The sequence below is a fragment of the Aythya fuligula genome, chromosome 3, assembly GCF_009819795.1.
Source record: "Aythya fuligula isolate bAytFul2 chromosome 3, bAytFul2.pri, whole genome shotgun sequence".
In the NCBI taxonomy this organism is placed as follows: domain Eukaryota; kingdom Metazoa; phylum Chordata; class Aves; order Anseriformes; family Anatidae; genus Aythya; species Aythya fuligula.
Window position 1 is genome coordinate 16,345,862 of NC_045561.1, and position 24,041 is coordinate 16,369,902.

A 24,041-nucleotide genomic window follows, 5' to 3' on the forward strand; every position below is an offset into this window, starting at 1 on the left:
GGGCCGGAGGGCAGACCCAGGAAACTACAGGCCTGTCAGTTTGACCTCAGTGCCAGGAAAGCTCATGGAGCAGATCCTCCTGAGAGTCATCATGCAGCACTTGAAGGGGAAGCAGGCGATCAGGCCCAGTCAGCATGGCTTTATGAAAGGCAGGTCATGCCTGACGAACCTGATCTCCTTCTATGACAGAGTGACGCGCTGGGTGGATGAGGGAAAGGCTGTGGATGTGGTCTACCTTGACTTCAGCAAGGCTTTTGACACCGTCTCCCACAGCATTCTCCTCAAGAAACTGGCTGCTCTTGGCTTGGACTGGCGCACGCTTCGTTGGGTTAGAAAACTGGCTGGATAGCCGGGCCCAAAGAGTCGTGGTGAATGGAGCCAAGTCCAGTTGGAGGCCAGTCACTAGTGGCGTCCCCCAGGGCTCGGTGCTGGGGCCGGTCCTCTTTAATATCTTCATCGATGATCTGGACGAGGGCATCGAGTGCACCCTCAGTAAGTTCGCAGATGACACCAAGTTAGGTGTGTGTGTCGATCTGCTTGAGGGTAGGAAAGCTCTGCAGGAGGATCTGGATAGGCTGCACCGATGGGCTGAGGTCAACTGCATGAAGTTTAACAAGGCCAAGTGCCGGGTCCTGCACCTGGGGCGCAATAACCCCAAGCAGAGCTACAGGCTGGGAGAGGAATGGTTGGAGAGCTGCCAGGCAGAGAAGGACCTGGGAGTGATGGTGGACAGTCGGCTGAATATGAGCCAGCAGTGTGCTCAGGTGGCCAAGAAGGCCAACGGCATCTTGGCTTGTATCAGGAACAGCGTGACCAGCAGGGCTAGGGAGGTGATCGTCCCCCTGTACTCAGCTCTGGTGAGGCCGCACCTCGAGTACTGTGTTCAGTTTTGGGCCCCTCGCTACAAGAAGGACATCGAGGTGCTTGAGCGGGTGCAGAGAAGGGCGACGAAGCTGGTGAGGGGCCTGGAGAACAAGTCCTACGAGGAGCGGCTGAGGGAGCTGGGCTTGTTCAGCCTGGAGAAGAGGAGGCTCAGGGGTGACCTTATCGCTCTTTTTAGGTACCTCAAGGGAGGCTGTAGCGAGGTGGGGGTTGGTCTGTTCTCCCACGTGCCTGGTGACAGGACGAGGGGGAATGGGCTTAAGTTGAGCCAGGGGAGTTTTAGGTTAGATGTTAGGAAGAACTTCTTCACTGAAAGGGTTGTTAGGCATTGGAACAGGCTGCCCAGGGAAGTGGTGGAGTCACCATCCCTGGAAGTCTTCAAAAGACGTTTAGATGTAGAGCTTAGGGATATGGTTTAGTGGAGGGCTGTTAGCGTTAGGTTGGAGGTTGGACTCGATGACCTTGAGGTCTCTTCCAACCTAGAAAATTCTGTGATTCTGTGATTCTGTGATTATTTACTTCAGCACCCAGCCTTGAGAACCCTTCTTTCTTGTCTACATTATTCAACCTTTTCCTGCTCTAAAAGACAGCTAAGCTATCTCCCCTTGGACGCCAGCCATTTAAAGGTTGAGAAATGCACAGCATTTAAATGTCCAGCTCAAACCTGCAGGTAAAATTTCATCACATAATGCTTAGTTCCCTCTGTAAGAATCTCTTATTCTCTTATCCTCCAATGAATGCTAAAATATTAACCTATTATTATGCCTGCAAAATGGCAGAAGTTGTTCCTTTCCATCAAGATATTTGCAGCAATGTTTAGTTAATAACACAAAGATCAGGATTGACTCAGCACTAATTCATTTATCTTCCCCGTTCCCATACAGAGAATAAGTAAAAGGCCCCGGTCAGGTTGGCATCTCCAGTTGCAGAGTATTATGACAATGGCAGGGCTGGATACAACAGCAGAACAAAGAGAAAGTCAGAGGGTAGGAAGGCAGGGTTGTCTTTTCTCTCCAACCTGCCCCCTGAGATGCTCTGAGATAGCAGATCACTCAGATGCCTGATCAGAAGCATATTTTCAGTGGACCCTGAATGTTGAAGGGGAAGTGAGCACAGTGACATGGTACTTTAGCTTTTGACATTCAAGACATCCTAGTAAAACTGTAGCTATCCTTTGAACCACATAACATTAAATCCCCTAAGGACAATGATTTTCTCTGCAAACAGATAAAACTCCAAAGATTTGTAGAAGGTATTAAGTCAAAACAGAAAGGACAGTCACTTACACTAGGACAAGCATCTTCTCCTTGCTGTCCCACCAAGATGTACAAAGTATCATCCTTCTGGAGGTCAAAAATTCCCAGTACAGACACACCATGGGACCTCACCATAGTGTTTTTCCCTCCTTTCCCACCAGCTGCTCCATAGCCTGAGATGCTGCAGGAAAAAGAAAACAGGAATGTGGAAGATAATATTAACTACTTGTGGGCACTGAGTTCTTTGCACACCTCAAATGTGCATAGTGTCACAGGACCTTGCCCCAAAGACACTCTAAATACATCTAAACCCAAAGCTTGAAGACTGAGGTCTTCTGCTCTATATGGCTCTATGAACTTGGGTAGCTACAAAACAGCTTCTTTCACACTGATTTGCTGAGGACACAGTGAGCAAGTCCCTGTAGTTTCAAACTTCAGTATATGAAAACCATCTTGTTTCTCAGAAGGCATACCATTGACAGGTTTGCAGCAAGCACTAGAAAGAACGGAAGCAGAAGAACCAACAAATACAATGCATATGGCTAAAAGGACCATTATGTGCAAAATTGACAGAGAGACTTGAGAAAGCAGATCATAACCGGTCCTGACACTGTCGACCAGATGGGAAACAGTTCTGCAGTTTCCAGGACCAGAATGTAGAAGAGTAGATGGTCACACTACCTGCAGTAAACAAGGAAGGCAAAAGCTCCCTGGCTTAACTCACAGTCCCCATGGACATCACACTATCTCTGGCCTCGAGTGGCTAGATTGCATACAGAGGCTGCTGCAGTCTCAGTTAAGGCATTGGGACTTTTATTTCAAGCAGCCAAGATTCAGAGGTTCTTATTGTTGTTGATGTATCCAAAGATTTGACTGTAGTACTGTATTGCTCAGCTCCTCTCCCTTTCTAAGTACATAAGTATTTTACATATTCGAAGCACTGTCTATTCACAGGCCTTCAAAGCACTTTATACACATCATCATAAAGCACACATCTCTGCTGCAACAAAACACAAAGTTACTTGACTTCACTAGCAAATGAGTGGTAAAGCAAGTTCAATTCAGATTTTATTTCAGCAGGTGATTCTCCACTGAATTTAATAGCTCTAAATAGCTATTTCCATGAGAGCAAAATTAAACCTGGAGTGTGTAAACAGTGACTGCAAGGCTAGGAATTCAAAATTTTCCCTTGGCTTCCTACCCATTACACTAAAGGTGCTGCTCTCTTCTCTCCTTCTCTTCTCTAGCACATGATGAGCCTTTGCCCAGCACAGTCCTGCAGGCAGTCTATAAGAAGAACAAGCCAGCAGGGCTCCATGTGCACAAGAACCCTGACAAGGTCAGGCAGGCAGCTCCCTCAGGGGACAACCAGCTCACTTTTAGCTATCTCCTTGCTTTAAAGATTAGCATGAGGAACTCACCTTGTGATACCACTCTGAGGCAGCCAGCATGGAGTAATTCTGATGTTGAAGTAAGCATGGAGCAACAAGTGCCTCATAAAGCATGTTAGATCCTTGCAAAGTGACATGATTATGTTCATGCCACTCTCAATAACCAAAGCAATCATTCCTCAGTTAGGTTGCACTGGATCCAGCAGAAAAAGCAATGGACACAATACTGGGCTCCCTTGAACAGATGCTGTATGAACCTGAAGACTGAGCTGATTTGCTGTAGTATTTCATAATGGCTAATGAGGTGCACTATCAGGCACAGCAAGCTGGCAGGGCTAATCAGCTATGATTAGGGGACATATTTTTCTGTGTATGAACAGATTTTGCATACAAGCGATGATGTCAGGAAATTTGAAAGAACCCATTTTTGCCTCATTCAAAGGCTGCAGACAACAAATGGCAGATTTGGGTGACAGCCATTCCATATTTAAAATGCGTGTCACTATTTAAACAGATGGGTTATCTTGACTTCATGTTATAGCAGGATTCCTTTCCTTTTTTTTTTTTTTTTTAAATGAGAGGGATCCATTTAACCATACTTTCACTGAAGAAAGACTCAGACCACCCTGAGCATGTGTAAGCAGAACACAGAATATCTTACAGTGTCTTCCTCCTTTCTTTTTCTATGACACATGTAGGAACCAAAAAAAACAACGGTGTCTTTGGTAAGGAGCAGAATGTGCATAGGGCACTGACAGTGCAAACCAGTTCTGGAGAAAAAAATCCACCTTTAAGTAGATATGTTATGGGAAACACTGGAGATAGTTTTGAGAATATTAAAAAAAGGCAGTGTCTAGGCTGGCCAAACAAGAACAGCATCTTGCATTCCACAGTCCTAGGTTCTTGCTTTACTTTACAAGAGGGGACCGTATGACAGAGAACAGTGGAAGTGACATCAAATGGGTCACATGGCAACATTGACCAAAGAATCTTGCTTTAAAAACAGAAAGAATTTGTATAATGGATAGTTACATGTAATTTGTTACGGCTTACTTCTCTCATACTTGATCTTACACCTAGATGTGGGATGACAAGACCTGAATGCTTAGAAAGAAATCCTGTAAAGAAAAACATTCTTTTATATTGCCTAATTATTATACAAAGTGCAGTCTCATGGGATCGAACCAGCTGTTATGTCTGCATCAGCATGAGAGCATGTAGTACCCTAACCTTTGAATAAAGCAGCCTACAGCACGTGGCAGCCTACCCAGGCCTTCATAGACGGTGGGGTTTTCTGGGTGTGGCCAGCTTGTGTTAGCAGAGTTTTGTGAAAAGTTGAGCTTTCTATCTTTGAATATTAATAACAATAAAGCATATTTTGTCTTGTCTTCACATGAGCTATATTTTTCTTATTAAATTACCAGGAATGTAACTCACTGCTCTACATTACGTAGTGTAAAATATACCGATGTACCGTAATAGCTTTCTTAATAGCCCAACAGCCAGCTGGAGGATTTTATCTCTGGGTCAGGTATATTGGAGATGGCTATCAGACAGACTTATAGGATGCACACTACAGCAGGTCTGCAGAGAGGAGCTGAATACAGGCGGTGGGTCCAGACCCTGGAAAACCTAGAATTGATACTGCAACTTGACATTTTCCTAAGGCTATACTGGGGTCTTTCCTGCCTCTTCAGCAGCTCAGAATCAGGAAGATGTCAAGCTAATGGGCCTAAGGTCTGTAATTGCTGCCTTCTTTCCTCAGGCTGTGAATTATCTACTACAGCCTTAAGAGGTGCAGAAAAGAATGTCGCTCAGTTAATGATATTAGCCATTTATTATCTATACAGATTTTAAAAGTCTGTTAGGTCTTTTATAGGACTTAAATAGACAGGTTCTTCCAGCAGGAACCTCATTTCACCTGTGGTTCATATTGTGTAGCAAAAGTCAGCCTATTTTTACAATAAAATTTTGGCAATTTCTTGACCTGCGTTATTAAAGAAATGACAATGTTGTAAGTTTATTGGCTCTTCTCTTTTGGGCTATACTTTATATCTCTATTTACTGAATGCTGGTCCTGAAAAATTTCATTCACCTCAGGCAACTCATTTTTGATAGCTGAGTAAAATATCATTAATGCTTTTTTCATTACCATCAATCCTTGTGGTAATAGGCACTCAGGTAGAGCTTGAGGGTAGCCTCGCCTAACCATTTTCGCAAAACTGCTTTGCAGTAGACTTCTGTTAGAGACTGATATCTAGTCCGAATATTAAAGTTCTTTTTCAATAAAAAGAAAAAAAAAATCAGAAGTAGCCAGTAAGTTTTAACTGAAATTTGTCCAAAGCCTTCACTGGAATTTTCTGCTTTGAAATCCATGGCACCATCATTGATTTCAATAGGGACTGTTGCATTAAAAATACGCTAGATAGTCCTTGATTCAAAGTGACAGTTCTGCTAATAAGCTGATGCATGTAATGGCTTGATGTTACCATTCAGATGTAGTGGGCCATTTTTTTTGTTTTTGTTGTCTCCCAGCAAAAGCAAAGAAGAAAAAAAAAAGTGAAAAAGTGGTAAAAATCAGATTAAGTCGTAGTGAGTTGCATCTGATCATCTCCCTTTAAGGATGACTCCACAAAGGGATTTAAGCATTACCACCCTCAGTAACAAAGCCTAAAATTTAGGTGTCTGGCTTCCAAAATCAATTCTACAGTGGTGATCTAGGCTTACAGGTTCAACTTACTATACCTAGATTCAAAACAGTCAGGGTGCTGAGCAGAGCTTAATGCAAGCTTTTTCTTCTCCTTTCTCCTTCCTTGCCTTGCCTTGCCTTTTCTTGCCTTGCTTTGCTTTCCCTTGCCTTTTTCATCAAAAAGTTGCATCTAGTAGTCAACAAATCTGAAACTGGAAAGGCTGGAAATCACAGAATTAGGGAGAAGCAAAACCCATGTACAGCTGACTAAATTTCTGATTATAACAATATATATGCCTAGCATGTATCCACAGCATGGGAAAGTTTCAGTACAAAGACACAGTACGAGAATAAGAGATGGTTCACTTACCTGTACGTGTTGGTTGCTGGTACTCTCCAGATCTGAATGCCTTGGAGAATCCCTTCAGCTCCTACGACCACACTGAGGTTGGAGTTCCTGTAGGCATTATTGCATTGGCTCTGCGTGGGGCCATAGGGTCCACTGGCACCACATGTTGTGAATAGCCAGTGATCTGAAATGAGGACAAGCATGCTCTGAACACCCAAAAACAAAATGGCTGTTCTGCTCTTTATTCACTTTCTGTTGTTGCTGGATCCAGAGAAGAACCTGGACCAAATGTTCTAGCCAGAACAAATATTCACAGAACTCTTTCAAATGACTCATAACACTGTGCATTTTGGTATTTGACAGCTTTTCAGCGTCAGCTCCTGAAAATTACCACAATGATAAGCACAGCTTTATTTTTTCTAATTTTTTTTTCCAAGTTACTTTTTCTTCTTTTTTTCAAGTTGGAATGACATTGTTGACTTCTGGGATAAGTTCACTATAGAGTTGTTTCAAAAGTTAGCACATGTATAGTTGGTTGTATTTGTCATATTCTTGGTATTTGCACATGCTTTGCAGACAGTGTATTTATCACCAGCAACCCAAAAGAACCTGTACGCCTTTTGCTTCAATAAACTTCACCAGTCATTTGCTAGACTGAAAGTGTATTGTGCTATTTGTGATCATGATAATTCAATACAACTACTGCAAGTGCACTTAAAGTGCTGCACGATTGTGCTATTTGCACATCCGTGATCATGACGATTTAATATATTGAATGTGACTGGACTTACAGTGCCAAATTGGGCATCACTCCGAATCTAAGACCAGCTGCCCTCAGCTCCTCTGATATTTGAGGACAAGCTGGAATGCAAGGGGGTTTAGGTCCTGCCAAACTTCCTTGCCCTTTAATGCAACACTAGCCCCATTCAAATATGTTTTTAGAACAAGGCTTTGCTGATTTGTGCCTCACCAATCTGAATTTTTAATTTGAATACATGATGCTGAAATGTCATCCCTTTTCCAAAAAGACTCACTATTAGGGCCAGTACAGCTGCAAGACCACAATGCTCTTGTAAAACCCATCCTAACATGTTTGATAGTATATCAGGAAATATTTCCTAGGTAATCAGAACTAGGATGGAAAATAAGTAGACTTAGCATATTTGGTGCACTTTAAATGTGCATCATCCATACTTGTTAACAAGTATCCATCTCTCATTCATACTTGTTAACAAGCTAAAACACAGTATCCAAAGAACTCCATTATTGGAATTCATCCTGCTGACGTAGAATTTGTTAGTAGAATAAACTGCCATTGAAGTCAAAAGACACATCCAAAAAATATATTTCTACAAATTGCATCAGGTCAGCCAGTCCTCTTTTTGGTATCATTAAAGGGTAGTAATTTTTCCCCCAGCTTCCTCTAATGCAAAACAACATATGTAGACTCCTTCAGTACTAACTCGCTCAGACAATGAGAAGATTAGCTGGATCTGCTTCTTGGCATTTGGAGCTATTGTCTAAGCAGACCTGGTCTAGAAATGATGATCAACATATTTTTGGCCAAGAGGTCTACCATTATTGTTCCTGGAGTGGCTTACCTGCCAGAAATAAAGGCAATACACTAGTTTAGACATGCACAAGTTTTCACAAACGAATCATTAAGATGGGCTAAATTCATTCTTATTAAAAAATTCAGTGCACAAAATGGATCAAACAATTTGGCAGGACTGTAAGAAATAAAGTGGCTGGTGCTTCTAAAAACTCTTCAAAACAGTCTTGGCTGTTTCAAAGGCAATGCAAAACTACTTTAGGAAAGCTTCCTAATCATAGTACTGCTGAGAGAGTAAGCTCTTCTGTCTTATTGCAAAATCTACACCATCCTTCCTCCAAACCCTCCTGGATGGACCTTCTAGGGACTTTGCTACCGTTTCTTGTTTTATACGAATACTTACACACTTATTTTACTATTTCTCAAATTCTTCAGCAATGGGTGGCTGTATAAAGTCTTAAAATTAGTAGACAGCAAATGGAAGAATTCCCCTTTCCTCCTCTGAGACAAATGCACCCCTTCACTCCTCCCCTCCAAAAACGTGAACAGGTATGAGGGAAAAGCACCTAAAAAGGCAAGTAGTTCTACAGGTCCCTATGTAAAATGCTTCAGTAGCTCTGATCCTGAAAAACTTACAGTCTTATACCAGAAGTTACATATGTTTATTATTTTTCTGGAAAAAAAAAAAAAAAAAGAAGAAGAAAGAAAACCAAAGCAAAATTTTAAACAAAATGGAAGATGAGACTCATTCTGTCAGCTATCACAGTGATTTAACATTGTAGTATCCCAGTGGGCTAAGCCATCTGCACTGAAACATATGTTTAGTAAAGCAGATAGGTAAATGTCTTCACTTGGAACAGTTAGAAGCCATTTGGATGTCTCTGGTGAAACATCAAAAATACTCCCAAGGGTAGAAGCAGATGACCTTCAAGGAGACAATACACCCAAAACTGGAGAGAATCAAAATGGAAGACTGAAAGTGATAAAATCTAGCACAGACCATAGCTTGCGCAGACTGCTACTGTAGTTAAACTTTGCATTTATGATTTACTCCAGTTAAATAAACCTCATTCCTTAGGTATCTGCTCACCTGGCAGAATTACCTCTAGACTATCACACGTGTAACACAGAGCGTGGCTGTACCTGAAACTGGCAGATGTTGACTCTCACTGGGTTCCAGGGACAGGGGATCAATAAACTGCCTTATTCCAAAATGCTATTTAATGATCCCCAATGTCCTGTCAGAACAGAAGAAAAGTGCCCTCCTGCTGTAAACATTATGCCTCTAGACTTTGAACTGAAAAGCATTGGTACTTTCCAGTTCTTCAGCAGATTAAAGGGTGCTTACTTCCAGTGCAGAGGCAATATCAGGGTAAGACCAAATACATTTAAGATTAATGAACATGCATCTAAGCTCTTAGAACCTGACTTTTAAAGCAGAGTATGACAAGTCTGAAGAATCAAAAGTCACAGACATATTATGCCTGCAAGTATGACATGACATAAGGAACCTGGAGATGACTGAGTACAGAAGGTACTGACTTAGATTGCAAAAGTGGTGCTGTTGTGTTGACACGGTGGCATAAGCAAGAATATATCTAAAGCCTCCTTTGTTCTGCAGCTGCTGTAGTCAGTGCTAGCAAACATACTTAATTGCGCAGTCCAGGTAGATGGTGAACAAGAAAGGGATGAAGACATGTTTCAGAAGCAGTAGAGTTTGCCAAAGACATTCTCATAAAACATAGCAGGAGGAAGTCTGGCCCAAGTGAAGTCCATAGGCAGCTGATTTCAAAGAGCAAGGATTTCAGTAAAAGAGAACAGACAGGTGTTGCATGAGCAATGCATTTGTCACTGCTGCACTGACTTGCAAACAGTAGTCTTCCTGCCATTTATATTACTTTCATGTCTTTATACCAAAAGCTATTCCAACATGTAGCAGCTCTGTTGCTGAATTAAATGGGACAGAATATGGCACGGGACAATGTTGCCCCTCATTTCAACATGATAAGGACAGATAGGTCTTCGTTACTGTTTTGGATAGGTCTCAGTTACTGTTTTGGATACAGACTAAAAACCTCACACTTTCCTCCCTCTTCACTCTTAAGTTACACAAAACCAACCCTCAATCTGCAGATACAGCAGTAACCAAAGGTCTTAAACCACTAACCTAATATCAAAACAGACTCAAAGTAATCCCTACCTTGGATAACCCACCGTTTCTTTTTTAAGGTACGAATAACCATTCTTTCATCCCCTTTAAAGTACTGGTTTTCCCTGATTCTAGAAATGACTGCAGCACGTCTCATGAGCTCAAAGACAGCATTTATACGGGTTGCTGCCTGACACAGCAGTTTACAGTAATTTAATTTGCAGCATTATTTTAGTCTCCGAAGACTAAAGAAGCAGCCCTGGAGTGAAACTCCTTAAGCAGTTAGGTGAGAAACACTGATGCCCAGCTGGGATCTGTTGCATGCTGCATGGCGTGCCTCTTTGTTCTGCAGCGTGTGACAGGGTAACACTGCTGGCACCTCACACACACCTGACAGCAAAAAAAGCAGGATTCCCCAGTCTAAATCTTCCCCAACAACTAGCACATTTTGGAATGTTGCCCAACTTCACACAAGTCACAGATGGCTGATTTCCAGAAACAGCTGGGCATTGCCATAATGAAAACTACTGGGCAGCCAAATGCAGGGTCCCTAATATGTTCTGACATTGGCAGTTGGAAGATACTAGCTGGGCTTAAGAAATGGAAATTCCTTTCTGGGATGTGGGGAAGAAAATAAATGAACATTGCTCTGAGATCAGGGTATTACATTTCAGTGAATAATTTATACATCAGTTCATTTGATAGAATGCCTGTTTCCACAGGAAACTTGACAAAAGAACAATTTGTTCTGCTGCTTGTTCACCCACACATCTGCCCTCCTCAAGCTCCCTGGCAGTCTCCCCACCAAACCACTAAGGTCCCAGGAAAAACATTTTGTAGGAAATGCTATTTGGGGTCTATCTAAATAGATTTTTAAAAATTTCTTCTTCCCACCTTTTATTCACAATTTAAATTTACGGATATATTAACACAGATACACACACTGCTGCTTATTTTCTTCAGCAGATCAAGAATTCTTGTTTTCACCCAGCTTGGCTAGATACATAAAATGCACAGCAATTAACAGCAGTGGAATTTAGATGCAGCAAAGAGGAGCGATGCCCTGCTTCTGCAAAGAAAAAGAACAAAACCCCATAAGACTTAAAATGACTAATTTAGTTGAGGCTCTGACACAACTTGAAGCCCAAGGTAGCACTGCTGCAAATAACAAACAACAATGAAGGGAAAACAGTGGCACAAAGCCTAAAGTACATTTGTACTGCTAATGTAGAAAGCAATTTCCCTGTCACATACAGCATATAAACTCCATATCACCAAACAGCCACAGGCCTTTTAGCTACACTTCAAGGGCCTATAGGTATTAACTGGCATTTCTTAAATTAAGTTGGTTTGAACCAAGTTTCAACTTGTTCCAAGCCAAAGCTTTACTGTGATTTGAGAAAATCACAAGCTAAGCACTGAGGTGCTGGAATTACTTTGGACTCTAGAGTAATGCACTAATGAAAGCATTGGTGCTTTCCGTGTGTAGGCACTGTGTAAACCATGTGTAGGCGCTGTGTAGAATGCACTGCCACAACCTCTCTTCAGGCCAAGATGCTATGTCTACTTCCACCAGATTAAAAAAATAAATAATAAGGGTTATATGGCCTAACACTTTAAGGGGCACAGAAACCCCAGTGACTAAAATTATGGAAGCAACTAATTCTATTAATTGTCCCTCAGAGACTTCAGTATACTTCTTCCTCTAAGGCAGCTGTGAGTGAATATCATGCCACGAATGAGCAGAACACTTGCTTCATCTACTTGTAAAAACATTCACAAATTCCCTTGCAATATTTGGGCAATATGGCAAGTTAGAGGCTAACAGGATACTGTGCATCTTAACCTTCACTAACATTTGGCTGCCATTAGCATCACGATATGTGTGCTAGGATATACCTTTGATTCAGTACATGAGCAATCTGAGTTATGCATTACCAGTAATTCCAGGCTTGGTCTGTGCTAGAAGTCTGTAGACAAACTATACTGCAAACTTATATAAGAAACAGGTTTAGTGCTGTAAGGGAAGAAAGACCTTTAAATTCTGCTGCAGGTTCTATTGTTTAATAGATAGCAGTAATCTGAGATCACTCTTTTCCAGAATTAAGTTTGCCAGACATTAACAGGACTGGGTAGGTTTGAAGGATAATGGTAAATTGCAGACCTAAGTTTTGCTTACAGATACAGTCTCTGAATAGTTAAACACGTCTACACAAAAACGTTAAGGGGATGTGCTACGTATGAAAATAGGTAGAAATTAGTGAGTCTTGATAACAGTGCTGTAAACCATTACATAGGTATGGCTAGACTAAGAGGAGGCCGTTTTTTTCAGTTATTTATGGAGTTACTATCTCTACCCTGTCTTTCCATTCTGTAAATGAAGAAAGCAATGTGGACATATTTTTCAGTTCAACAAGAACAGCATCTGCACTAATGGTGAATGTATGCCTCATTTGTCCTGAGTGTCATTTCAAAGAAATACTCAGAGCTTCTTTCTTGTCTGTATAGATTAATGGAACACCGCCTGGGCATCCATTGGGGAAATTATCTGTGGTCAGTATAACAGGACAAGGGGTGACTTTGAACGGTGTTGAGAATGGCTTATTTCTTGTTACACTTTGGAACCAGGAACTAACAAAAGGAGCATGAAGAAAATTAATTTATTTTTCTCTTTTATATTTCATGTATGGAGAGAGATGGAGTTTTCCTTAAAGGTTGCTTAGTGAGAGATGCTATTAACTTTATGGATTTTTTTTTCTGTTCAGAGTTGCAAAAGGTGATAGAAATGCATGTTGGATAACAGAGACCATATCAGGAGGAGGTGGCAAAATCATTTCAAAATATTTCCTGAGATTTATAGCAGTTTCTGCACAATTTAAACTGTTGCATTTTAAGGAGTAGTGGCAGCTTTCAATTTTAAGTTTAAAATGTGTTAACTACCCCATTTATTTCAATTATATGATTAACTCTGGAGAGCAGTAATTCCAATTTAACTGTTCTATGTTGGTTCTCAGTACTGCACCTCAGCTATTTTTAAATCCTCTAGAGAAAGCAAGTGTAAACTCTGCAATAAAGAAATTCATGACTACATAATCTGAAATCCCTCTATCCATCTTTAAACATTTTCTATCACTATTCAGAATGCTACTTTTGTTGGAGAGGAGGGTGCTGAGCTGTTTGTTCACTGTGTTAATTGATGCTTAAAACAAAAATACAATTCTGCAGATACCTTTATTGCATTATGCCAACAGTTCAGTTAGTATAATTGCACGCAAAGAACAACCAAATGTAATTTTCTTTTACTTAATACTCGCTCTGCTGTTCCTTTCAGCTACTTCATCTGATTAACTAATGTGACTCAGAGTTCTTCCGAGAAACAGCTATGTAAGTACTTGTAACAGGACTCTCCCTGACAGAAAAGAAAATCTGTGCAACCACTAGGTGCCGTGGGGAAAAGACTGGAGCTGAAGAAAAATTGTAATCCAGTCCAGAAAATGATTTGATGACAGTTTCTATGCAAGAAAGTAGGATCACACAATGGCAGACTGGACGGCACAAAACATCACAATATTTGAGGGGGAAAAGCTTAACATTTTTGTTTGTTTTACAACACACTATTTTTGTTCTGTATGACCTGATACAAGTAAGTTGGCAGTGGGATAGATGAGAAGCTGAAACATCAAAATAGAGGCTATCCTCATGGTATTTACAGCCTACTCAGAAGCAAAAGAAAGCTTTAATTAAAGCTTGAATACTCTGTTTCTTGTCTCCTTTTGCTTACTGAGAATACTATTTTTTCTCTTCCCAACTTCCATTATTGTCATTCATTTTCCTAGAGTTCCTCACTAGTGATCTCTGTCTATGCCTGAATTTCCCATATTCTGGCCTTGTCTGTAGAAGGAAATCACACTGGTTTGATTTAAATTGGCTTCTTAATTGGTAGTTGAACTCCCTGTAGAGAGATGCTCTGGTTTAAGCAGCTTTCAGTTTTACTTAAACTAATACCCAACTGATATGAAAACTAACCTGAAGTAAGCTTGGTTTACATGGAAATAAACACCACAAAACCTTTTATACAGATCTAACTATTTCAATGAAAAATCCCTGTTACACTAAAGTTACTTTAATCTTCTGGCATAAGTGGGCTTTCTTGCAACTTTTTTTGCAGGCTTCTTCCAGAATCAAGTTTCACCTGCAACATTTCAGCAAGGAGCTGGCATTCCAGTGAGTGACGTGTAAATTAATTGAAAAGGAAAGCCTTTGCCTTGCTCTGTGGCTATCTATCTCATGGCCACCTTGCACTGCAAGTGACTGGGCAAAGTACAACCTGCAGGGATGTTTTGTGTGTCAGTACTGGTCATCATCAATAAACTTGAGAGAATAACACCATCACAGTATGTGGAGAATAAGACCATAACTGGGGTCTTATTCTCCACGTAGCGTGTTCATCAGCCTGTGTGTTACACACAACAGTGTTGAATAGATCTCTGGAAACTTCAGGATCTTTTAGGGTGTGGCTGTGTTGTATGTTTCAAACCTTTTGCTGGACTCCTGTGTACAAGTCCTGGAGGAATGCCAAGCCATTATGAGTAATGGTAGGGCTGAAGCAATTCACTGGGTACGGGGCCTGAGAACAGAGAGGACAGGGACAGTGGCGGTGATAATTGTTCATCACTTCTGCTGAAACTGGATTTCTAAGGCAAAACCAGCAGGTGCATGTAAGAGCTTGTTCTCAGTTACAAAGGAGCAAATCTAGTCCCTTATCCTTGAAAGCAATGGAACTTGTTTGGATATACTGTCAGGTAAATAAAGTGGTACCTGTCTTTCAGATCGTACTTCCTGCTGTGCAGGCTGAGCAGGCTCAAGGACCTGGGGAAGGCATTTTATTATCCTGTTGTCTCCTGAGCTATAGAAACAGCATTTTCCTTGTTTTAATATGATTTCTTAAGAAGGAAATACTACAGCCTGTGATCCATCACACAAGCCAAAGATCACATTAGCTGTAATTACTTTTGGCTGAGCTCATATCGGTCAATGCAGTCTTTGGGACTTCAGGGTGGTGCTGATCCTGTTATTTCACTAAAGCAACAGTAAATATGGGCCCATGAAAGCAACAGCCTTGACAGACTCAGCCTGAGGTTTCTTAAATGCATTATAGGATGTAGAAAGTAACAAGATTAAATCTGGGTAAAATGCATAGCCCAGGGACCAAACAAGCATCTGCACTGTTTACTGAGAGCAGGGACTGAGAAACACAAAGGGAAAAGGTGATTTGGTATTGTGGAGACACTCAGAAATGTAATGACTTCCCACTGCAAGAAGCTGCAGCACAAGTTTGCTGATGTATGCCCTGCCTGCACCAAGAGGGCACAAAGAGGGAAAAAATGCTGTAGGAGTGATTTCAAACCCCAAGGGCTAGAGACAATTTTTTGGAAGAGACTTGAACAGGATGGAGGATCAAATGCAGAAATTAGGCAAGATGGCTTCAATATCACAGGAATTGCCTTGAACCTTCACCCGGAGTTCAATACAGATGATTTCTATTGCTCAAAGTACCTCAGTGACCTTTTCTTCTACCTCCATAGAATTTGACTCCCATTATTTCTACTTTCCAATCATTTCTTTAAATTTCATTCTCCAGATAGAACAGGGAATAGAGGAGCTAGAAGATGTGTCCTATCATATCAGACCTAGTGAGAAGAAGGAGACAAAAAAAGTAATAGCAGGGAGAAGCCTATGGCCATACGATTTCTGGCCTAACACCTACACACTCACTTTAGATTAACTTTGTGTCCAAAGTTCAGGCCAATTTCCAATCTGATACTGGTATCTAATGGCTTTTGTGTTACTAAAAGAGTAGGTATCCTGGATAGAAAAATACAGCAGGCTTGGGCAACTACATTACCACGTAAGCATGGACACTCCTATGGAAAGTCCATAATCTACACTTGTGTGCGGATCCTACCTAAAAACAACACTGAAAGCACTTGAAAAGCGGTTCAATTTAGGCAGGTAATGGAGATACAGGTATCAAAGGAGACATTTCAAAGGATCCACTAGGGGGAGTGGTGCAACAGAATTGTGCTGGGCCTATAACACAGAGGACAAGACATCAAAACCATCCTCTGCTGCAGGCTTCAGTCCCCACCTGGAGTACTGCAGACACATCTGGGACGCCCAGCATAAGAAAGATGTGGAACTTTTAGAGTGGGACCACAGCAGGGCCAGAAAGATGATCAGAGGGCTGGAGCACCTCTCCTATGAAGAAAGGTGCTCTCTAGCTGGGGATGTTCAACCTGGAGAAGAGAAGGCTCAGAGGGGACCATATTGTAGCTTTTCAATACTTAAAGGGGGGTTAAAGAAGATGGAGAGCAACTTTTTGCTAAGTCAGATGATGACAGGAGAAAGGGGAATGGTTTTAAACTAAAAGAAGGATGATTTAGTTTAGATATTAGGAGGAAATTTGCCTCAATTCAGGTGCAGAATCTGACACTTGCTCTTGTTCAATTTCATGTGACTGGTGATTGCGCAGCCCTCTAATTTGTTAAGATCTCTTTGCAAATCCTCTCTACCCCTGAGGGAGTAAACAGATCCTCCTAATTTAGTATCATTTGCAAATTTACTTAGCATGCATTCAAGTCCTGCCTCCAGATCATTTATGAAAACATTAAAGAGAACCCTAAAGCATAGCATCCTCTCATAAGGGCTCATTCTCCCTATCTAATACATCACTTCTGCACTTTTCTTGCTGCATGATGCTCAGAACAGAAAATATCAACAAACTCTACTTAATGGGAACTCTTGGCCTACACTACAGACATCAGCCTCCACCACCACAACTAGAGCTCACTGCCTAATTCAGCTTTTCAAGCAGGCTTTGAAGACTGTGTTGAGCTTTTGATTGCACTGGCCAGACTGCTGCTGGTATCAGAGCTGACTTAACATGAGCTCATGTGTTTCAACAGTACGCTGCAGGTAGAAGAGTGAAGCATAATGTAGAATAGAACAAATCCCTGGGCTTACTCGCAAGGTAAAGGAGGCATATACCAACCATGCCCCTGTTCTCTAACTTAAGAGAGGTGATATTTTAAATCAGCAGGCGTCTACAGCCCTATGTGAGGAAGAACAGCTTCACACAGTGCTAAGGGTGGCATTTGTAGCAAATCCATGTTTCTCTCTTGTAGTCATCCTTCATTTACATGGTCAGTCCTGCTCCCCCAGATAGGTCTGGAGTGCTGTCCCAGGTTAGTTGTGGCCACCTGAACTGAATCAGGAAGAAAAACCAGCAAGGAAGAGGGAAAAGCGGTAGACTGTAATAGAAATGCATACGTAGCTCCTGAAACATATATTAGAATGTGTGGGCAAGCCTGGAATGGGGAAGAGACAAATGCCTGGGAGACAGTGATGTGATGGGAAAGGAAAGGAAATCTTGCATAATTTTGTATCACACCATTACAACTAAGCTGGAAAGGGGAACCAGGGCAAGAACCAAGTATACAAGACTGCCATTTCTGACAAAAATTATGTCTTTAAAATCAAGTCCCATGCTGTACTTTTTCAAATGAGGAATGAAGATATTACTGAAAAAAAGGAAAAGTTTGAATTTTGTTATTTCAAACCAAGCTTGTATTAACTACAGATGAGTGTTTAAGTTACCACATGCTGGACTCAGTGAATTTTGACACTTTGGTTTGATTCCTTCCTATTTTTAAATGATCATGAGATCAAATAAATCTGTTTTACAATTTAAAAGCAATCTTTACTTTAAGAAGAGCCTCACTCTAGTTCTTTTCTTTCACAAGCCTGCAATCAAAATCCAACTTGCAATTAACAGCTAAAGGTAATTGTTTTCTACATTTTTTTGTTTGTTTGAAAGAGACTTGGGAAAAGATCTGAGGAAAGACTTTGGTTAAAAAGAAGGAAAAAAAAAAAAAAAAGAATCATATTGCTTTTAGCCACATTCAGTTGAAATCTGTACTTGTTAGAAACCTGCTGTCTGAGAATGCTTCTCAGATCAGACAATTACCTGCTGGACCAGAAATGGGGGCAGTGCTGAGTTGGAGATTTCCCAGAAGCTTTTGTTCCCATCCAAACTTTTTCTTGCCACCTCTACTAGTGAGCAAATTGCTTGAGTCTGGGGTAGTACTTCGAGGTATCTTCTCTCCATTGACTAGAAAACAAGAAGTCACAGATTGATTATCACTGTGCTGAGTCAGCATGTAATAAAAAACTCAAGCTAAATTAACAGCTGGAGGCTTCTCTGCTGGGAATTAAGAGCCTGCAGACACAGGATATAATAATATTAAAATGAAAGGACAGATTGACTTTCCATTGCTGTAATGGGAACTGTGACAAATGAAAAATAAACAGGAATGGGTGGTAGACAAAACAGCAAATGAATGAAGACACAAAAGAGAAATACAGAACAATCTCTAGCAAGCGCTAGAAAGTTTCTCTTTTAGCCAGTAAAAATTTGTATATTCTTTCTTAATTAGACTACTTTTAAGATCTCTTTGATTCTTTAGAATACTGGAACCTGAAGCTGAAGTTCTTGGTACTTATGCACAGAAACCAAAATGTATCACTGCATAAATGGAAACACTCATAGCCCCAGACAGCACAAACTAACAAAACACAAAGCAGATGAAACTTTCTGACTGCTGTTGGATGAGGAAGTGGCTCAGAGGTTTTCAATGTACTAAAGATGACAGAAGTTGTAGCCTCAAGCCTAGGAGATGAATGAACACAGTTAAGTTCTACCTTTCAACCCAAGGCAGAGGTTTCCTGTGTTCACAGTACCAATCCTCAAGTAAGTTGTTGGTCTGAGGTATAGAGTGACAGATCATTGAACACATTTACAAATTAAACATTTCAGTATGCATGAGATTATGAGCTAAACACAACTGTTCAATAAAAATCTAAATGGGGTGAATCTGGCAGCAGAGGTATAGACTGGGCATATTTTAAAGGCTGGTTGATCACAAAGTTTGGACCTAAATCCATATTTTTCCCAAAAGTAGGAGAGAGGAGAGATCAGGATGATTCAGACTAAAAGGCATGTCAGTCCAAATAAAAAAAAAAAAACACCAACAACCTTGTTCTAATTCAACTGTAGCATTGTGCCCAATGTTACTGCAAAGTTAGTGTCAATCACTGCCTGTCTTTTCCTAGCCAGAGTCCAACTGTCATTCATTTTGATAACTGTCACACAGCAAGCCAGGTCATGTGGAACTCTGTAATCACAGACTGGCTTCTGCATCAGCCTGTGCAGGTAGGTGATGCTACTATCTTAGCTGGAAACTGACTCTCCCACACCATACGTCTTACTATCCATTTACTGCTAGACTCGGAACCCATTTACTAGTCAGTTCTTCTAAAAGGATACAAATCTGAACAGTCTCCTTCATCTTAGCACAAGTATTTCAGAAACATACCTTTTTTCAAGAGTCTTTTGAAGAGAACAACATGCAATCCCCTCCCCACAGTTTCAACCCCTCTCCAAGTTTCAGTTGCTTAGCAAATAAAAGGCAAACCACTTGCAGATAAAAGGAAAACTTACTTGTTAAATAACAGTCCAGACTAAGGGAGACATTGTCAAAAGCAATAATGGCATCAGATCCTTCTTCCCATGAAGCGATGATCTGAAACCAAAATCTGCACAGATTGGAAGAATGGGGATTAAAGTCTGGTAAAGGGACAAAACAGAGCTATTCACAACTAAAGCAGTTTTAGAATGGAGAAATAAAAAGCTTTTCTTTCACATACAAAATTATTAAATTGACAGAGAAAGCATCCTCACTCCTGACAAGCAAACCTCTTTGGAGGGGAGCTATGCATGAATATAGGCAGAAAAATGAACATGGCCCCTTGTCCTTCCAGGGGCTTACAGCCTGAAGCAGGTGCCAGTATTTGTGCGTGTGGGTGTCAGGACAACAGTTTAAATACCCTGACTTCTGGCACAAAAAAAAAACGAGACACCTAAGGTGATTTTATTCTCACAAGTGTTTTGAACCCAGAAGTGCTAGGAAAAGTAAGTAGGCTGAAGCTTCTGAAGTCATTTAGGAGTATTTTAAAAGAAGCTGACAAAAGCTGAAAGAAATTCAGTAAGTATTTGGGACTGCTTGAGGAAGCCAAGGATATCTAACAGTCCTGGCAGTCAACCCTCCCTCCTTCTCCCCGCGCCAAAACAAACAAAAAAAACAACACCAAACCACCACCACCACCACAAAACACAAGAACTGTGTAGTCCATAGGAACTGGAGAATTCTTTATCTCCTTGTTGAAGCTCTGCAGGTTTGCCTTACAACACTTCCATATTCTCATCTGGCTTTTGCAGGGAGTAGGCTTTTGCCACTCTGATGTTACCAAAAGAAAGATCACTGTAAAATCACCCGCAGTGGTATTACAAGTCAGCAGGTAGAGCAAAAATAACATACAACCTAGTATTTCAAATCTGATAGTATGCAGCATTTTTTTAGGGCTTTCACAGATTTAGGTTTTCTCTTTGCTTAGTAAATGCATGTTCTCCTGATGCGTATCTGTCACATTAAGTCCAAATACTGTCCTTATGACAGAAGAACAATTTATAAAGCAACTGACCACGGCCTGGAAATCAGATACGATATCGAAAGATTGTATCAAAACTAGAAAAACATGAAGACAGCATATGATACAAGCTGCAAGAGAATAAAAAATGTTATTTAAACCTTGTTCAATTTTGTATCTTGATGTCTTACATTGCCTTAAGTTAGAGCTGTTTATGTGTTTCTTTAATGTACATAACTTCCTTATGGTTCCTACTTCTAGATTTTGGAATAAGATTTTAGCTAGAATGTGTATTCTTGCAGTTGTTCCAGTTTAGATGACAAGCTGATGAACAAAGTATTTTTGTGGAGCACTCCTATTTATTTTAAAAGGCTGTACAAATCCTGTTTCCTGCACTGCTGCAATAATCAAAATGCCAGCAGAATTTTCTTCTCACAGCTTGTAGTCCTTTATGTATGGTTTTTGGTCTAAAACATTTTATCTCATCTTTTTGGCAGCTATCAGTATTCTTACATTAGTCTTGTTGCCTCCTGCTGTTTTTAAAATCTACCCTTTCCATCACCAACAAACCAAGCTCACAAAAGAATAACCAAGTGACACACCTGTCACAGAGCACTGGCCCTGGTACTGAGCCCTGGGGGACTCCACTAGTGACTGGCCTCCAACTGGATTTAATTCCATTCACCACAACTCTTTGGGCCTGGCTACCCAGCCATTTTTTAACCCAACGAAGCGTGCGCCAGTCCAAGCCACAAGCAGCTGGTTTCTTGAGGAGAATGCTGTGGGGAACGGTGTCAAAAGCCTTGCTGAAGTCAAGGTAGACCACATCCACAGCCTTTCCCTCATCCACCAAGGGCATCACTTTGTCATAGAAGGAGATTAGGTTCATCAAGCAGGACATGCCCTTCATAAACCCATGCTGACTGGGCCTGATCGCCTGGCTGCCCTGCAAGTGCTGCATGATGACTCTCAAGATAACCTGCTCCATGAGCTTCCCTGGCACTGAGGTCAAACTGACAGGCCTGTAGTTTCCCGGGTCAGTCCTCCGGCCTTTCTTGTAGATGGGTATCACATTTGCTGGCCACCAGTTGACTGGGACCTCCGCTGATAGCCAGGACTGCTGATAAATGATGGAAAGCAGCTTGGCCAGCTCCTCCGCCAGATCTTGGCAAGTGGCTGCAAAATGGCGGCAGCGCCCGGTTGAAATGGCGCCACTGCTGCTGCTGGCTCCGCCTGTGCCTCGTCAGCCTCCCTCACGAGAGCTGCCGGGCCCTGGCGGCTCCCTTGGCTGCCTCGAGTGGCCTCAATGACAGAAAAAAAGCCCAACTGCCTCGATTCCTCCACTCCACCACAGAACGCATCTGCCCCAGAGCCAATCTTGGCGAGAGATGGATAAAAAAGATGAGATGGACACTTGTGTAAAGGTGTAAAGGCTACTGTTCATCTTTTTTTTTTGTACTTACAGGCAACTGAATACTTCTGAAAATATTTCTGGGCAATTTCCTGAGCAGAACATAAGCTTCATGCTGCAAGGTGTTAACCTTTGATGGTCATGTCCTGCCTCTCCAGACAACAAAAGGTTGTTCTTTCATGAGTTATCACACGGTCAGCCCCTCCGAGCAGGAAAGCATGATACAAAACAGTATTTCTGTCATGGAGGAAAATGCCATCTATTTGCCCATACAAGAATGCAATAGGTTGTGTTTTACTTAAGGGAGAGCCTTGCCAGTTTCAACTTCAGGAACACTGGGACCAGCACACATAAAAAGTTTCTTGAAGTTCACCAGGGATGAAAAAACTGGTAGAAAAGCCCCCAAAACAGAAAAATTATGTGAACATCAAACACTGTCAGGACCATCAACGCTGCTCTGGTTTCCTATTAATCTGTGTTTCTTTTTTCCTTTTTCCTTTCTTTCTCCTCCTTCTCCTTCTCTCTCTCTCTCTCTCTTTCTCTTCCTCTTTCTTTCTTTTTCTTCTTGTTTTAAACACAAATGCAGGTTCACTACAAGCCTTCTCTTGAGACCAGAATTTCTGCAACAAATAGTTCATCTTTTTCTCTTCTCCAATTTAATGCCGCTATTAATTTAGAAATATGATGTCTTTCAAATTCCACTGAAACACGATCATCAGTTAACCAACATTTCCATCATTAGCTTTGGTGGTTCTAGCTTAATGGGCTAATTAAGGGAAATTTAATCAAAACTGAAGATGGAAATGTCACACATCAGTGAGAAAGGAAAAAAAAAAAAAAGCCACACAGATGATCTCATTCCCTTCCCCTCCTTTTTCTTCCTTCTGTTTGATCCTATACTTACTGAAATCAATGAACCAATTCCCACTGACTTTGCCAAAGCTGATAACGAAACATCAAAAAGCATAGGCTGCTGTGGTGGCTTAGTGTGATGCTGTAGGTGACAACATCTCACTGGTATTTTCACACAGCTCCAGGTGGGCTATGCTGACTACGCAGCCAATACTTGAACTAGTACCTATACAGCACGTATACTGATCCACCACACCATATACACATATTCACTGTTAACACAGACGCTTTGGTGGATGGCAATGCAAGACCATTCCTGAAGGTAAATATATAGAAGCAGTAAAACTAGTGCTGGCAATTTTGTCACAGCTTTGTTGTTTATTAAATTCCAGCAACATCCTCACATGGAATGCAATATTATTCTGGATAACTCTGTGTTTGTAAGATAGATTTCTTCATAAGAATCAAAATATGCCTGCTATGAGGGGTTTTAATGACTTGGATATCAGAAAAAATGTTACTTGAGGACTGGTGGAAATTACTTTTTTCTGTCTCTTCTTCTATTTTATTTGAATCCAGGAGCACAGATAGAAAAAAAAAGCTCTTTAGATGTCTGCCGATTGGGAAGTACAAGTTACAAGCTGAGCTGTAAACGGAACTCATAAAAAGGCCCCTTTTAAGAATAAAAAAATAAAAAATTAAAAAATTAATAAACTGCTTGAGGCTGATGGGAAATGTGGTACCAGGTGGGCAAAGAAAATAAAAATAAAAATTCAAATCTCCCCTTTGGGAACATCACCTCAGTTGTTTGAAGGATTCAAGTTTTACTTAAATTTAAAAAACACTCAAGGCTGACTGCTGATCAAATACCTCAGAATCACGGATAAGAAGTGCCACCAAAGGCATAACAAATTGTTTTCCTTTGATTTGTTTCTTTGGCCCAACTCATGAAATTAGAATATAGA

At 41.0% G+C, this 24,041-nt stretch overlaps 1 protein-coding gene across 2 annotated transcripts in view; it reads right to left on the minus strand.

The window, feature by feature from the left end:
- Positions 1-24,041, minus strand: part of ALK (ALK receptor tyrosine kinase) — a 64,161-nt gene that overhangs the window by 26,746 nt on the left and 13,374 nt on the right. For both annotated transcript variants that reach the window (XM_032184315.1, XM_032184314.1), the window contains exons 3-6: positions 19,828-19,922; positions 18,295-18,438; positions 6,589-6,751; positions 2,169-2,319 (exon numbers count right to left, since the gene is read on the minus strand). In XM_032184315.1, the coding sequence (XP_032040206.1) occupies positions 2,169-2,319; positions 6,589-6,751; positions 18,295-18,438; positions 19,828-19,922 (553 nt within the window). The remainder of the gene's footprint in view (positions 1-2,168; positions 2,320-6,588; positions 6,752-18,294; positions 18,439-19,827; positions 19,923-24,041) is intronic.